The 18,236-nt window shown below is 41.2% G+C and overlaps 1 protein-coding gene across 1 annotated transcript in view; it reads left to right on the forward strand.

Annotated features, from left to right (window-relative positions):
* Window positions 1-18,236, forward strand: part of fgf11a (fibroblast growth factor 11a) — a 116,862-nt gene that overhangs the window by 57,176 nt on the left and 41,450 nt on the right. The window contains exons 3-4 of the mRNA XM_085451644.1: window positions 2,067-2,177; window positions 17,181-17,284. Coding sequence (XP_085307770.1) covers window positions 2,067-2,177; window positions 17,181-17,284 — 215 coding nt within the window. The remainder of the gene's footprint in view (window positions 1-2,066; window positions 2,178-17,180; window positions 17,285-18,236) is intronic.

Consider the following 18,236-nt stretch of genomic DNA (forward strand, 5'->3'; position numbering starts at 1 on the left):
ATATCCACACGGAGGCAGAGTCACGCAAAAGGTCAGCGTCAGCCTCCCACCTCGTGCCCGTTTGTCACCGGGCTCTGCCCTTCCCTGTAGCAGATGTGTTAAGCAGCACATGGCCTGGTGTGTGGGCTGAAGCTTAATTTGGGATTAACACTCAGGATATTACAGATTACCTCACTCTGCGTTTGACCTTCTGTGTTTAGTCAGCCAGCGTTGGATGGATGAGCTCTTATCTTTTAGTAGTTACAGCGACTCAATCTCGCCGCTGAGGCCGGAGCCTCTAATGAAAAGCTCCCAAACATGTTGTGTCACGCTGTCAGCATGAAAGCAAGGATTACACATCACAAGTCTTTTGACTAATTCACAGATATAGTGGGGGTTGAACATTTAAGAAGTAATCAGCTTCAATTCATAGATTTCCGGAAAGATGTTCGAGTCACAAAGCAAACAAATAATTTCAGTCGCACACGGCATTGGTTTTGATCGCAGATGTACTACAAGTGTCAAAATGCTCCAAGCGTTAGAGGATGTATCTAAGTCAGTTGTGTCAATATGACGCTTTCCTGTTTTTTTTAGGAATCCATTAGTGTTGGACCAAAAAGATTGTGCCTCTTTTCTTTATTCAGCTCTTACTTCAAAACGCTTTAGTGCTCTGTAACTGCAAACAGTAGTTATGACAGGCTGAAATATCTACTGAAATATAAAAAAACGACTTTTTTTGATTAGCGAGGTTTGTTTGTGTTACATCATTGTTTCCCATGTTCTTAAACACACACACACACACACACACACACACACACACACACACACACACACACACACACACACACACACACATACCCCTGCTGTCAACTGAGGACCAACTGCCAGCTGCCCCCATACTTCTCTGTCCTCATCTATATTTGATGCACCTCATTAAAAGTTGATTGTGGAAACACTTCAGCATTCCCGACATTCCTTTTGATCCACTATTTAGTCTCCCTCAGCACTTCGGACCGAAAAAGTCCCCTCAGTCATGCGTGAGTCAGTTAAAGGCAGGAAACAGAGCGCGTGAGGAGAGCTGAAGACATGCCAACTTATCTGTAGTGCGACAGCTGGTCCAATACAGCTCATAGTTGAGAGCAGGCTAAACAAATGTAGGGAGATTGTTCCTTGCCGACTGTCAGTCATGTTGCAAAAACCAGTGAATTTAAATTTCCAAAGCAATAAACGTTCAGAGGACGGAGAGGGAAAAACAGATATGGAATTTTTGGATGGATCTAGTAACTTGTGTTAGTATTTAGCCGTCTAATCCTACCCTGCACTTTGGGAGATCAGCACCAACCACTGCTAGCAAACAGTGCTTTCCAATATCAAACTAAAACAAATACCTTTGAGAGTTAAAGTAAATTTAATGGTAAGGTAAGTAAAGTGCACACATATCCACCGATTAATCAACAGACCAACAGCATACCAGGTGACATTTAACTTAATATGTGGGTCTGTGGGGATTAACTTGCTAGGAAGCAGTTTTGAGTGGCCACCCAAGGAGCTACAGCTTCTAGTCTACAACAAGATTAGTGTTTCGGGCTGATATACCACTAAGGCTTTACCTCAGTGAAATTTACTACACGTCTAAAACAAATCTTTTGACAAAAATACTAATAAAAAAATTAATAATCCTGCTCTCATAGATATGTTTTCCTTTAGTATTCCTCAAACAGCTGACCTTGAAGTTCTAACACTTTTCTACGCGTGTTAGAAGTGGTCACCTTTTGAAGTGACGTGCTGCTGCGAGGCCTCTCGTGCACGAATGCAAACACGCACACGGAATAAAGCATCTTAAACAGCTTGCCTCCCTCGCTTGAAAGATGCATGTTTTAACCCAACGCCGAGGTCCCATCAATCGTGTTGAAGGCCACAGTCACACACGCATATACGAGTACACACACTTCACTGTTTGACTGTTTCGCTGGGTAAATATTAAGACCTGCCTCTTAGGTAGCCGTGTGCATTAATATATGTCACCTGATGAGAGTGTATGTGTGTTCTCGGACGTTAGCGTGTTTAACATTGTGTTTGCTCTGCAGAGCCTCAGCTGAAGGGCATTGTCACGCGGCTCTACTGCAGACACGGCTTCTACCTCCAGATGCTGCCGGATGGCACCATGGAAGGCACAAAGGACGAAAGCAGCTCCTTCTGTAAGTAAAGGAGGACAGACTCTTAGATATTGTTGCTGTACAAGGGTTCTATTTCATGCCTGAGTCAGTACATGCACCTCTAGGAGTTTCCCCTGCTTCCATGTCAAAGTGTGTTTAAACGGGATCTTCCTGGTAAGACAGATTAACATCCTGAGAGCACGCAGAGGCACGACAACCCTGCCATGCTTTCTGGTTTGATTTGCACCAGGATCGATCAGGCTGAAAATGCATGCACACTTGGCGAGGTGGACTAGGGGAACGGCAGCCAAATGGGATTCATTCTCATTGCATAATATATCACAGAAGATCTCTGGCACTGATTAAGCTCTTCAAAGACATGCTTTTAATTGTTTTGCTTACAATCATTCTGACCTTCAGGTTGTAAGCCTTATGTGCCTATGAATAACTCATCTGTGAGTATACACATTGCAATGTAAGTGTGCATGTTGTGCTCTCAGTTTCAGGCACAACACCCTGAATTATTTAGGTACATGTCAGAGTGCAAGTTTCCAACAGAGTTCAATGAAACATTAAAGGGTCTTTAACCTGCTGGGTCCATGTGCTGTTGGAAGAATCCGTAGCAGCTAATATTCTGGTGTATTTATCACTAGTAAGTAGATGTCATGTGATGTCTCCTAAATGTTCTATCCAGGCAGTGCAATCACCACACAGACTTGATGTTACAGTGGTCACAGCTGTTCATTGGAACAACGTGTCAATGCTGCCGCCATATCGCTCAAGGGGAGACAGGCTGTCTAATGCATGCACGTCTGCAGTCTTTACACAATTAAAAATCCTCATTAATCACTGATTTTTCAAGTAGCTTTCAAGACAATTTTTTTGTTGTAAAAATGGTTTTTTAGCAACAACTCTTAAACCATTGGAAGTCATGTTTATTTCCTATTAAATGGTGACACTTGTGAGGAAAATACATTTGTTAGTTGAGCAGCAGAGTTGTTGGTTGAAAGATGTGGGTTGCACCTATTAAAAACTTCCCAAATCTTCTCTGCCAATGCCAAACAGCTTAATCTGCTACTCCCTCTTCTTTGGCGTCGTTCAGTTGATTGGATGGTTGAAGTATGAAGAAACAAGAAATTTTGAAAATTTTGCAATAATTTTACAATATATTCCTTTAAACAATTGGGGCCCTCTGTAGCATGTGGAAGAACTTCTGGTGATTTTCGTTGGTAAGTTAGCCATTGTTTGTTTCTGTCTATCTGCTGGTCTGACTTTTCTCAGCTTCAATCATGGTTTTTAAGAGAAACTTAACACCCTTTAAGGCACAAATACTGTAACTGAATTATCCTGTTAAATTAACACGCTCGATCTATGGAAAGGATATTTCCTACCTAACTCTAATGTTATAGTTTTATTGTTAGCAATAGCTGCTAACCGCTACCCAATGATAACTTAATAGATGGCTAATGTGGCTACTGGATAACTGCTAACAGTCTTTGCTGGCTGGGTTAATGATTATGATAACTGTTTAATGCTTCAGTGTTGTTGAAATGGGAGATTCTCTGACCTCTCGAAATTCCTCATGAAACAGCGTTCAGTGTTGTGAACACTGACTATTGTTCATGTGTTCAGCTGCTAGCGATTCAATTTCTAACTATAGTATTTCAAAACGACTTAATGGTATCAAATAACCACTCTGAAGATTTTATTGAAGACCTACAGTTCTTAACAGTCACACAAAAACCTGCTGTCCTTCTTTGGTTGCTGAGTTTGTGATTGTGCACACACACCTAACCCTGCGAGGGGCATCGCCTAGAACATTAATGACTCAAAACATCCTATCCCATGATTCCCTAGAGTCTCTGGATGGACTCCAACCTTTCCAAAGAGATCAATATTATATTACAGGAAATCCCTGATGTGGCAACACGGCAGCTTTTTTCTGTCAAAACACCAGTTTGGGTGGGAAATATGAGCTTAGCACAATTTTGGATTTACACTCTACACAGGGAGGGGAGAAAATCACACGTTGACACTCAGCTGTGGTTCCCCTGTACAAGATTATATTTCAGCATTCTATTAAGACGTCAGAATCCTTGTGGCTGCAGGATTGTTACTGGGTTGGAATAACCTGGATCTAACCTTGAGGTGTTCGTTGTGAGGTTTTCCCCTGGCATTTGTCCTGGAGACTAGCTTATGTAACTTGGCAGGATGATATTTGCTGATGGGAAACATAGCAGCGCATAAAGTGTTTATTTAGTGAAATAAACAATGAGTGAAATATTTCAAGACAACTCTCCAGAAGACTGATTCTCCAGATTCTCACATAACAATCCCCGGGACTGTTATCCCTGAAAGCTGGTTTGGCACCGAGGTTATGAATCCTCTAGCCCAAGGAGGTTGGTTAAACACCTCCATAAAGTGATTAGATCTGCACTCACCTCTCCCTCTTATGTAACTGCACACCTACGCTGAGGCAAATGTCGGCTGAACATTCTGTCTGAAGTGATCACATAATACCGCTGGGCACATCTGAAGGCGAACAGGGCTCATGCCCAGACAGATGTAAAGACGAGCATTGTGTAACAGCACCCCTAGCGTGCAGTGGCAATAAACTTCAGTCGGCGGAGGTCAGACCGCAACTTGTTTGCAGGGGTTAATTTTTATAACAACACTAATTCCATCAATGCCAGTATCTGGTGCATGGCTTCCCTGAGCTGTTACATTTTCAAAGGCGGCATGTGATAAACTCTGCAAAACCCAAACTGTGCACTTACAGATTATTTATTAATTCAAGCAAACAGTCTTCTAGAGATTGACATCAGTGAAATAGAGTATCAATCAGAGACACAATCATCCACCTGGCTGCACAGAACATTGAATGAGCAGAAATTGCTGTGTGAGCATCAACTCTTATGAACTGTATGAGTGTGTGTGCATGAGAATGTGTGGAAATTCAGACCATAAAATGCAATGTGACCGACAAACAGACACCTTTTGCTTTAACTCAGTTTCACTCTTGCATATAGAATTCACCTGTTTTTTTTTTGCTTTCTTTTTTTTTTTGGTGATACATTGGGCTGATCTGACCATCCAATGCAGAATCACGATACAGCCAGAGAGAATACTCTTGAAGTCGCGTTGATAGAATCTCCTCAAACCTCCTCAGCAGCCGCAGAAGGAAGAGTTATTGTCTCACTGCTTTTGTGACCAGCTCAGATCCTCACTGACGTTGAGCCCCGGAAACTTATTCTCTCCTCCTGTGGAGAGAGTAACCCAGCAGTGTAACCTGCTTAGTTACACACTGAGCCCAAAAGCCATTCGATTCTACCAACTCTGTTCAGTCTGTCCATTGTTACTTTCTCTCTTGGTGCTGCTAAAAATGAATTAGCTGTGACACTGGGACTTTCTGTGTGCTTGGCCTTCTCAGATCCTGTTCTCACTCCCGAGGTATCAAATGCTATAGATGGTAGAAGCTGTCAGAATCACAGAGATACACAGAAGGCATCCTTTAGTGTCAGTTCCATGAACCACTGGCTGTGGCAAGAGTAAGATAAATCTCAGCGTCCCAACTTGACACATACATTTTAAAAACAGCTGATATTTTTTTTTGTTTAGGAAAATTCCCAGTAGCTAACTGAAAACTAGGAAAGCATATGAGGAACTAACTTTCAGAATAAAACATGAAGTAAACACAAAGGACAATCCCCCCGTAGCAGGAGGAGGAAGAGGACAGAAACAGGTATTATTCCCAGTCTTTTTACTTTACATCTATCAACAGATACCCCTTATCCCAAACTCTACACAGGTTACAGGTGATCTATCTTAAGAAGTAAATGTATTTGGACTTTGGAAATAGACTAATCACTGCCTAACATTTAAAGAAAAAAAATCCTTATTGATCATGGGGACAAAAGCAAACCTTAACCCAGGTTTAGGGGCAAGATTAGGGTGAATTGTTGGAAGTTAAAGTATTTGTAATTTTTTTCTTATATCTGAAACAGATCAACCCTTATATGTAACAATAGCCACCTTCTACCACTCATCAGCCTCATTTTCAGCAGTGATTATGCACCCCACTGAAGTGTATAACACAAAAGTGTGTAACACCAAAAAAGGCCAAATCAGCATCAAATGGGATAAATAATTAAGGGAGGAACAGGGAAGTTCATATCTGAGGCGCTGGCCCATGCAGCCAGCTGTGATACTCATCGGCTGATCTCCAGGATGAAACTTTCGCCTGTGACCTGCTGCAGTGAACGACCTCCAAGGGGCAGGAGGGAGCCCGGTCCATTGGCTCCCTCTTGTCACCTCTCTACCTGGGGTACCAGGCTTTACAGCAGCTACCTTAACCTCCTGTTTCTCCTGGACCCAAATGTGTCAGGAAGGCAGGACACTGAAAGGAAAGCCAAATGGAGGGAAAGAAAAAGCTGGGAAGAGGTACAGAAGCCCTGAGGGGATGTAATAGAACAAAAAGTGACAAGAGTGGCTTTTGTATGGCCTTGGAATACTTTTATCACTTTTTTAAAGCAAGCGGCTTCAGGGATTTCTTAACTAGGTGACAGAGGAAGCTGTGACCAAAGCACACTATATTTTTGCAAGTGAGAGATTGGTGGAAACAAAGAGGATCACAGAGGAGTGGAGAATGGGAAGACGGGCCAGAGCAAACTGAGCCAGTGAGACAAGATGGGCTGGCAGAGAAAGAGAGTAAGTGAGACAGAAGGAGGGGGGGGAGACGTGAGGATGACGGTGAAAAAGGCAGAGGGACAGGAGGGAGTGATGGGGAGCACGAGGAGCAGCTGGCATACAGCTGATGGCTCCTCAATCACTGTGTCTCCCCCCTTTGGTGGGAGGTCAGAGGAGCTGCCCCCCTCTGCTCCTCCTCTCCTCTCTCCTTGCCTGTTCTTGGCTCTTCCAGGCTGTTATATAATAAAGCTGGGAGAGGAAAGAGGGGAGGGAAGAGGAGCAACTTTAAGATTTACTTATCTTTTCAATGGAAATGAAGTTGCTGTACTGTGTGTTGCTCTGACATGTTTTAGCCACTTTAATAGAAATCAATTACACTTCATAGTTGGTTGAACATTTGTTTAAGTGCAACGCAGATTCTTGGGTTTTTAAACTTTCCATTCATTTGAAAAGTTCATGGAGACTCTGAATTTAGTTGAGATGACCATTAAAAAAAGTTTAATTATTTCTGTAATGATTAGAATTTTCTTCTAAGTTGTAAAGATATGGGAAATAATTCTACGTCTAGTAGGGCTGCCACAATTAGTTGAGTAGTCACGATTATGCCGACGATTTTGTCGACGACTTAATTAATAACCCTGTTACCGTCGTTTGAAGCTCTGTAAGATCCTGAAAGACACAGGAATAAGTACTAAGATTTAAGAGTGTAATAATGGACTGAAACAGAAGATGGCAGCAATGCATCTACAAGGATGCCAGCTGCCATTAAACGCCAAAGAAGAAGAAGCATTCCCCGGTATCATAGCTATCCCAGAATTCATAGCGCGAATCAGCCAGTTCCAGTTTCAAACAATTGTGGCAGCTACTTATTTTTAATTTGACTCGTTCTGGGTCTCTTAAGTTATTTTCAGGTGAGAATGTAGCTGTGTAAACTTCAAATATCTGCTTGATTTATCAAAACATCACATATTTGTAAAAGTGCTCTGGCATTTTTGGAGAAGTCTGTTAAGATAGCTGACCGGGAGGTCAATGTTCACCAGAGCCAGCGAGAACACCGAACCCCGGGCACATAGTTTTCAGGCCCCCTGCAGTCTTTCGCTACTCAGTTTAAACATGATATATAATTCACTTAGATAACTTAAAAATGTTATTGTTTGGCTTTTTCCAGTGTTTTATTTGTTCCTGACCAACTGAAAGTACCACCAAAGGAGCAAAGAATGCTGGTAACCGACATGTGTCTGTGCTGGAAATGTCAGATGATTACCAATTTGTCCAAAGATGCTAAGGACTAAATCCAAATCAAGGGGTGATGACCAAATTGCTTTCTACGTAAACAGTGTTTAAGTTATGGATAAAATTGTAACTTGAATAATGTGCCTCTTCAGGAATTTGAGTGGTTTGACTGTACTGCTGCCAAACAACTGTGGCTACATTTAAGTTACATTGTGTTTTTATAAATGGCCTCGGGCCATTTCGAAAGTGTTTCAAAAGGTCACATGTACCTGATGTCAGTACTGGTAAAAAAAATCTGAGACAGGTGACAGAGCAAAGGAAGATTTAAAATACCTTAAAAGAAAGAAGGGAGAGAATAAATTCTGTGGATAGGTCATGAGGGATTGATCTTGATTTCCTTTGGGGGACGAAGAAAGCAAAAATCCCAGAAGGAGACAGATTGATGGACACAGAGAAAATGGAAGAAAAATGGACACAAGAGAAAGATAGATGAAAGCTATTGACTCTCAGCGTGTACATCGGGAAGCCATGAGGAGGAACTTGATTCCCAGGCTTTTATCCACTGTAATTACCATCTCCCACAGTTGGAAGGAAATTTTACTTATCCCGCTTTGCACTCTGGAACAAGTCTGTTCTTTTTTTCTTTAACTTTCCCCCAGTGCTCGATAACGCTCCTGCGCAGAGGGCAGGGAGGCAAAAAGCTTGAAAGGCAGATGAGGGAAGCTCAGCTCTGTGTGAGAGCTGAAGCATCCAAGGATTTCCTCCTTGGAATATGTGAATATTGAAAGCCAAAGCTCCATCTGACAGATGAGGAGAAAGGTGGAAAGAGTAGCAGAGCGGGCTCACAAGGATGAGAAGAAGAGCATGAAGAATACCAAACAAGAAGAAGTGAGGATACGAGGCAGAGAGAAGAAGAGAGAGCGATGAAGAGCCAGACAGATGAGGCTGCAGGGTAAAATAGGACAAAGATGAATGGGAGAGCATTGGTTTCACAGGATGGGGAGAATGACAAGAGGCAACAGGGGAACTGAAAGGGAACAAATAAGGAAGAAAAATGGAGAGATGTGTAAAAAAAAACAATAAGATAAGAAAAAGGGACGTTAATTCATGACAAAGAGGGCTGAAAAGACAAAAAAAACACCAGGGAAAGAGAGGAGAGAGATGGATGGAAGTGAAAGGAAGACAGATAAAGGCACAGAGAAATCAGTTATGGAGAGGAAGGTCTAGAGGGAAGAGGTGGAAGTTAAATAACAGGACTGTGAAAGTAGTTGTCTTGTCATCAGAGCCATCGACCACTGGGGAAATCAGGCGTGAAGCTCAGCTGCAACTCATTTAATCTGCTCTTGAGCCATTAAAGCTCATTTCTTTCCAACACAAATGACAACGTGCAAAGAGGCTATTTCATTTGTTGCCAATGCAAATCCACTTTTCTGTAGCTTTATTAGTTCAAGTGTCACATTAATGATCCCAGTGCAGTGGGCTGTCGGGAAAAGACTCCATTTCATATTCTTGCGACTATGTTGGGATTTTGATTATTTAAGTACAATGTTATTAAACAATGTTGTAAATTAAATAAGATCATGACTATCATCCAGTAGCTTTCAGTGCAGCTTAACTTTTGATCATTCCAGATAATAAGGAATTATTCACGAATACGTTAGAGTTCACAGCTTGACGTTAACGCTGAGCAAAAATACACGTTATTTAAAGTCATGTTAACATATCCAGTTGTAATGTGGTAGGTTACCACTGCTAGATATCGTTACCTTTAAAACTTGTTACGTTAAAGGATTACGGTCAATAATAAAATTAAAATGAAATTTCTGGTTCAAATCCACGTCAGTAGGTACGGAGGAATTCAGCGTCTAGAGCCACCGCCACTGTAAAGCACAGTGGAGGCTGTGTCATGGTTTCAGGCTGCATCTCAGCCAGTGGTGTTGGAGATCTTGTTAAAACTGACAGAATTATAAACAGAAAAGCACTGAAATTCTTGGTCAGCAATGCTTTACCATCTGACGAGCTTCTAATTGTCAGCGGCCTGGACCTCAACTTTATCAGAGGACTGGGGATGATCTTAAGAGAGAAAAAAAAGAGACTTTAGGGATGATTCATCCCTAAAATAAGAGCCTTTGGGAACTGACTCGATTGTGTAACCAACCAAGAACTCCAGACTTGTCATGTAACCATTGGCTTCATCTTTCAGCTGAGGAGGTTACTACTTGGATTAAACCATCATGGGTCCTTTTTATGTCGAGTTTGCATGTTCCCCCTGTGCTCAGTGTGGGTTCTTAGCTGTCAATGTAAACACAAGTGGTTATGTAGCTCTGTGCTGTACCTCTCGGTTTTAACAAGATAGAACCTGGATTAATATTCCAGGCTATATTCCGGTTCTCACTTGTTGTGAGTGGGGAGAACCTTCAGCTCCTCTGTGACTCCTCCTCACGACCACACTGGTACTGGGAATTCCACCGTGCTTGTCCTTTTGCTTGTCCTTTAATAAACACACTCTCCACCGGCCTTACAAGGCCCGTTTGAACGGCTGCTGGCTTATCATACATGAAGCGAGCAGTATTCATACAACCCGTAACATTACTTTGAGTTAGGGAGTTAAAAATATGAGGTCCATGCGTCCATGTGCAAGAACGTTTCTCTCACACTCCACAGTTAGCAGTGGTGCACACCTGCGACATCACCAAACACTAAACTAGTTTTCCCAAGGAGACACCACACAATTCCGACTATTACAATAGGTAGCATAGCAAATGGACAAAAGCTATAGGCAGGCAGCAGTGTGTCTCTGTGATCCTCTTGCTCTACAGTGGTAACACTGTAAAGAAAAGAAGCTACAATAATCTAAAATCAGAGTAAAACTGAGTATTTTGTTTAGAAAATATTGTATAGCCAAGATAATTGGGTTAATTTAGTTACTTATCTGCGCTTATCTCTTATAGCACTGGTAAATTGAATGATTCTACTTAAAACCTCCTTCAGTTTAAAATGCCTGCCCTCTGGAAAATCTAGCACCATATGCAAAAGCTATTCATGTGAAAACTTCTAACTGCTGAACTTTAGATGTCACCTACATCACCGAAAAGTTGCATCTGAGCGTATGTATACCACATTACACCAATCCAAATCATATACTGAGCCGTGACTGGCTTCTCAACCAGTGGTGATGTCACAAAATCAATATCTATAGACACAGAGAAGGTCAAACATCTATGTGTGGCACATTTTTAAGGAGCAGGGAACTTTAAATAACTGCAAATAGTAAAGACAGATGTGAGGTGAAAAGGGGAATGTTAGAAAGCAACAGATGGGTGAAAATATTGAGAATTACTTACTGCTGAAGACAAATCATTTAATCTAGTTTTATCTTGCATGCTAACAGCAAGTTCATTTATATGTTTGCTTGAATGAGCCTATAGGATTTTAGCCTAGTTATGGAACAGTCTGGACGACTTACAGTATTTGAGATGCATGAATGATTTGAGCTCACATTGTGTGTCATCACTGACGAAAACTTATACTGTATCTGTAATTCCCTCGATTTACTCAGTGACCATCGACATAACTCATAACTGAAGGGTATGAGTGGAACATGTGCAGGAACATTATAATCTTAATAGTGTAGGAAACTCAAATGCAAGAACATAACTCGTTCACAGTAGCTCAGCTTCTCTGTAAGCCCTGTTACCGTTTATGCATTCTTTAGTCTGTTCAACATAAGTAAGAAATAGTTTAGACATAACCTTGGAATGAGTCAGTTTTAGATGCATCAGCATCTCGTGACAGTGCTCTTATCCAACCAGCTTCACTGAGACTGGAAACTAAATGAAGCGCAGCTGTCCATAAGTTAAACTCTGTGTGACTTCTCAAAGATGACTGTAATCCTCTTCTCATTCCTGTAGAGACCAACTGTGCTGCACAATGCAACACTGCAGAGCAGCAGCGCAGAGTGCAGGCCTGCAGAGGCCCTCCTTACAGCTTAACTCTATGTCCTGCTTCCCAGTGCTGAGCCGCCCCTCCCTTTCCTCTTCCCATCTCTACTTTCTCCTTGTTTATTTATTGTGTAGATGATCTCAAGCCTCAAATTGACTGTGGGATTGATTTGGCAACGGCCTCCCCTTCATTTCCCTTCCCCTCTTCTTCTTTCCCCTCCCCCAAAAGACTTTTGATTAATCTAGCAGTGTCCTCTGTTCTACTAGAAGCGACTCAAATGTAACGACGGAGAGGAAGAGGGATGAAATGGGATGCCTCCGCTATCCATGCAAACAGTTATGTTATACATGCGATTAGCAAAGCTCTTTTTGATGGAGGATAAGAAGGAAATAAACAATCTGAAGTGTGAAAGCAGGAAAAAAGAGAGTGAGAGAAGGAATGAAGCAAAAGCTAAAGCCTGATTGTTTTGACCTTCTACTGGTGTTGTCCAAATACAGCTTATAATGATATCAGGGACATGCACACACAAATGTCTTTGTTATTTTGTTGAGGGCAGAATATTATTTTTAATGGCTACTATCAATTTTGAGCCTGTCTTATTCCCAGGATGTCAAAGTATTAAAAGAATCAGCAAAAACAAGGCAAGTGCAAACCAGCCGCTGGACTGCTACCAAAGAATATCTCGTGTTTCATAGAGGCAGCTTTTGAAGTAACAGGAAGTAATGTCTGACTTTTTAGATTCATAATTCTGGGAGTGAGCAGAAATTGCAATCTCATATATCGATTTTATCACTTATAAAATATTCTAAATATTTTTGTCTTTTAAATTTTTTCCCACCTGACTACCATTAAAACATAGATCATGAATGTTACTCAAAGAACACTTAATAATTATACACATGATATCTTGCTAGAGAAAGATACAAGCTTCATGCTAACAGCATCTTTGTTCCTGTTCTGCATGTAGAACAAAAAATATTGTCAGCAATGTGAACTGACACTTCTATCACACTTTTGCTGCTTAGCTACATGACGTTAATCTCCAAATCCAACAAAACAGGCTAATGTTAGCCAAAAACTCTTATGCTGTAGCTGTTGACATAGACTGATGACTTTTATATTGTCACAGCTATAACCCTTCAAAATATCCTGTATTTTTACAGAACATCTAGTTATTTCTGTAGGTTGTGTGCTAGCTACAAATGCTAACTATAAAGTTTTTGTATCTTTATGTTTGTAAAATGTAAAACTGTCATGCAGGGACTACGGCTCATTTCTGTCTTTATTATCTTGGACAGTGTAGTCCACCTGCATGTGTTGTGGTGGTTTTCTTCCTGTGTGTATAGATAACATGCAGTTATCGCCACAACAGTGCACCTAGCACTGTTAGGAAGTGAGAAGCAGTAGGAGGGTGACAAGAAGGTGGGAGGCAATGTGTGTGCATGTGCCCAGCTCTATTTGTCATCCCAGCCATGCTCATTGGTGACACCTTGTTCATTTGCGAAACCAACTCTTTGAAATGCAGGAATCGATTGAGCAAATAGAAGCAACATGCTGAAGATGGAGAAAGGAAAGAGAGAGAGAGAGAGAGAAAAAGAGTAGGGTGGGCTGTCTTTATATTCAGTGCAAGTGGTAAAAACTGTACGTTACAGTGACTGTTCTGTGGAAAGTTGGAATATAATCTAAGTTTTTAAGTTTTCCTCAACAAAAAGTTAAAGAGCATAAATGCTGCTCGAAAAAGAAGGAATGTGTTTTGTTTTCCAAGTTGCCGTACTAGAAAGAAAATCTTAACTCTTAAGAGGTCAGAGCTTAATCTTCATCAGAAATAATACTGACAAGTTGTTAGTTTTTAATCACGGCCAGCATTGACTTTCTGACACCATCTGATAACTTAACTTCCATCCATTATGTTGGCAGAACTTTTGATTTGAAATTGATTTGTCTATTAGTGGCTAATGGCTTCATGAATCTAAAACATGCTCCTTAGACTTCATTTTTCATCCGTGTAAGAAATCTGTCACTTTGACAACTGGGCTCTGACTTTATAATGCACTCTTGCAATTTGCCAAAAGAAGACGAAATCACTCACACATACTGCATCCCAATTATGCTTCAGTTTTTATATTCTCGACCAGAGTTTAAACGAAAAGCTTAGCAGTGTTGTCTGCTTTGGCCTTTAGGACTAATGGCAGTATGGGAATTTTGCCAAAGTCAAAATCAACTTGATTGTAACAGACATTGTGTAAAGAAATGAGTAGTTGCTGGTAACTATGTGATGGTGGAATGCTTCACAAGACAACAGCAAGTAGAAGCTGATACTCTAAAACACAAAATATGAGCACCTCTCCTTAGCGTAAGAACTAGAAAAGTGAGACACAATACGCTGGTAGGTGCATGAGTCCAGTCTCTAAAACCCAGTTATTAAAATGTTCTGTACTATTTCTCCAATCTTTATACAACGTCTGAGGTCGTGTTTGTTGTGTGCGGCAGGCAGAACTCGACTCAAAATTCAGCTTTATTGCTGGACTCCAAAAGAACAAACAAAAACTGGGATACACATGAACTAAGCAGGCAGGCAGGCAGAACAACAGCAGGGAATGAGGGAGAAAGCGACACTGGACAGACGGAAACAGGGGGCTTAAATACAAGAGGAATGACGAGGGAACAGGAAACACATGCATGAGGCAAATTAGACACAACGAGACAGCAGAAGCAAAACTAAACACACCGAACATGGAACGCAAGACTGTCAGAATAAAACAGGAAACACTAAGACGTAGACTAACTCACAACATGACATTTTTTGCTGAGAGGAAAGAACAGTCAGGGAAGCTAGATGGATTAAGGAGGCAACGGGAGGAGATAACGAAGGGGACGCAGGAACAGTTAACGGAGACAACACATAGGGAGAGAGCGAGAGAGCAATGATTCGAGACAGCACGAGAGAGCGAGAGGAGAGGCATGATATGACGGAAACATGGGATAAACATGACAGGCAGGGGAGGCATGGAATTAAACATAAGGAGGAGAACATGGAAACAGAAAAAGGAAAGAAGACACAAGGACACTCACATAAACAGACACACACAGAGAGTTCACAATTAGCATAATTTCTGACAGATTTCAAAGGGAGCCTTCAGAAGTTGTTGCTTCCAGACAGTAATCCCAGCCTAAACACTCTTACGGCCAAATGGGCTTTAACTGAGTGAGCAGTAATTGATGCAGACAGGAGATGTTAATATGTATACAACCTGTATCCATTTGGTAGATTATACCAACAAAACCTTTGGTTTCCTGTCGGTGGGTGATGGTAATATTACTAGCTGTTCTATGAAAATGTCATTTTTACTGTGGCGTAATTTCTTTTTCTAGCAAAACTCAGAAATGAAGCAGAGTAGTCGTATCTGACATTGTTGACTAAAAAACATTGTTGAATTTCAATAACTGAAAGACATTGTTGTCCAGCAGTGTGAACACAGACGTGACATTTCTATCCACACTCAAACAAGACACACATTACACATTACTGTGACATGACTTCAGACTGTCAAGGAAGAGAGACTCCTTGTAAGCCATACCACCCTCATATATATATATATATATAAAAAAATATATGAATGCCATCAGGTCACTACTGACCTATCCAGAGTTAGGGTTATTGTAGAAGGTTAGTTTTATTTTAGAAACCTGATAAATCAGACATATTAGAAAGTAGAAGTTGCTACATTTTGAATGAAGTCTCATATAGTTTATCTACAGAAGCATTTGGGTGTAACGTTCTCCTAATCCTAGATGGGTCACTACTTATCTGGTAGATTTTATGAGCTTAAGTGTTTTTCATAGTTATATTGTTTTGTTTGATCTTTCAAAACTCATGTGTATTTTTTTTGGCTCAATCCATGTGCTTCAGGGGCTTTAATCATCTCAGTAGCATTTGGTCATCATGACACTGTGACCACAGAGCAGCTGGCAGCCACAGGCTGCTTTGTCAGTACCGTTCAGCTTACCATGCCACATCATATAAGAAACTTTTTTAGACACTCAGACACGATCTACATTCATACCAGAAAAGCTTGTGCATCTACAGGAACAAAAATGAGAAGGAAACAGTGACTGTTGTTCTGGTGTCCAGGCTGAAGTTAGCTCTTATGCAGAGCTATGCATGTAGGAGATCCAAGGTTTCACAGGAGGACATTCAGCAAACTACATTACAAAGTGCTGTTTAGTGTGTCGGGATGCAGAAAATGAATTCACTTTCTAATGCACGCTATTCTTAAAACTCTCTGCTGAGCTACCTTCTCTCTCCTTCTCGCTGTGTCTCTATCTCTCTGTGGCATGAATCTAGATTTTAGGGAGAATCCAAAGGCCTGCCCGGCGACCACCACCACACTTAACCTCTTCACTAAAAGACTATAAATGTCAAACTATGGAAAATTCTTTATGCCCTTAATGAGTTTTTGGGGGATTGCATTCCTCGCATTTTTAGCCTAAGCTATGACCTGCATTACTTAATAATCCGGTTCACTTTCAAGCTATATACAGCCTTTAAAATGTGTGGCACACCTTGGGATGCAAGATTACAGAGCTTTGATTAAAATGAGCTAATGCTGATTTTTCTAATAAAATGTTTAGGGTTCATGCACACGTTCTCTGTGAAAATATCATTATGACTGTCAGAAATCCCATTGATTAAAAAAAAAATTCACAGCTGCATGTTTTTTCTTTTCTGAATTTACTTCATTGTAACTGCCACGTTCAATAATAGATTCGTGTATTGCAAATGAAAGTATTCCTATGGCATGTAGGGCAATGTTCTGTTTTTCTGATGTACACCTGGTGTATTCAAGAACAGATAAAAGAAAGCAAAGGAATTTGCCAGGTCTCTGTCCTAAACAAGGCACTCAAATGTATCTCGATATCAAGCATTAAACGTATTGAACTCTTACTCTCACCCCAAGAAAGGTAAACACAAAATTTCTGTCTCCAAATCCTTTCCGCCCTCTCTCTTTACCTTTTTCACAAACTTGCTTTTCTCACCTTTGACAGATAAACTGTACAACAGGGAGTGTGAAACAAGAGACAGCTGGAAAGCAATTGTCTTTTTATGCCACGAGAAAGCACTGTGAACGTTTAAGAGACAGAATGATTGCTCTAACATCACTCCTCCCTCTCTGTGTCTTGCAGTGCAGTTCAACTTGATTCCTGTGGGGCTCAGGATAGTGGCCATCCAGAGCACCAAGACAGGGCTCTACGTTGCCATGAACAGCGAGGGCTACCTCTACACTTCGGTATGAATAGCAAACACACTGTCATTCCATGTTTGTTTGCTCCGATAGAGCTAATACAGATATATGCCCAAAGTTTACAGGCTTATCAAGGTCATCTGTAATTGCAATCGCTTTTCTTAAATTGCTGAGTGACATGTGATAGCTTAGGCCTCAGTCACACAGGAGTACAGAGTGGTTGGAGACTGCTTTAGGGAAAAATCTCCATTTGCAAGTGGTCGCTGGCAGTCACCGGGTAAAATTGGTCTTCCAGCAACCACTTGCCAACTACTTGGGGAATACATATTTTCTTTAGCGTCTGCAGATTGCCAGATGTGAATGTGGTGACTACTCTTTAAGGCATAATTAACACAGTTCTGCTGATCTATGTGCCAGTTTCCATTATAGTGGACTGATAGCAGTGTATTACTTCAGTGAAACATGAATCTCCCTCCATACACACAACTTTTCTAAATAACCAGCTTTGCTCACAGTCAGTGAGGCACAGGTGGAGACGTCTGAATCTGCGCAGCGCTTGTAAAGATCTGTACATTAAACAGTTTCCTGCTCTCGGTCACAGCAGCACTTGTATGCCACCATTTTTTGAAAAAGCACAAACGACGCTCCCGCTGAGGTTTCGTATTGATGTGAAGACAGAAGCAGCAGAGCCACAGATTTGGAATAACAGGTGATCCGAGTGCACTCTATCAGGATGCAGAGAAAAGCTTTTCTTTTTTTTTTCCAGCTGTTTTTTCGTCCTCTTGGCAAAATGGCAAAGTGTGTGAGATCTTGTTTGAAGTGCATCGGTGCGCTCACTTCAAAGTCCATCCAACGCTGCCTGCGCACATACTGCCAGAAATGAGGAGGGGAGGTAAAGGGTTTCTGTCAGGAGCAACAATGCAAAAACAAGCCTGGAAAGAGCGCACACACATAAATCATCCCCCTGTGCTGCCACACATACAGTATGTGAACAGCA

The sequence above is a fragment of the Copadichromis virginalis genome, linkage group LG3 (assembly GCF_057382275.1).
Source record: "Copadichromis virginalis isolate Kocher_CV1m ecotype Utaka linkage group LG3, C_Virginalis_male_GT1.1, whole genome shotgun sequence".
In the NCBI taxonomy this organism is placed as follows: Eukaryota; Metazoa; Chordata; class Actinopteri; order Cichliformes; family Cichlidae; genus Copadichromis; species Copadichromis virginalis.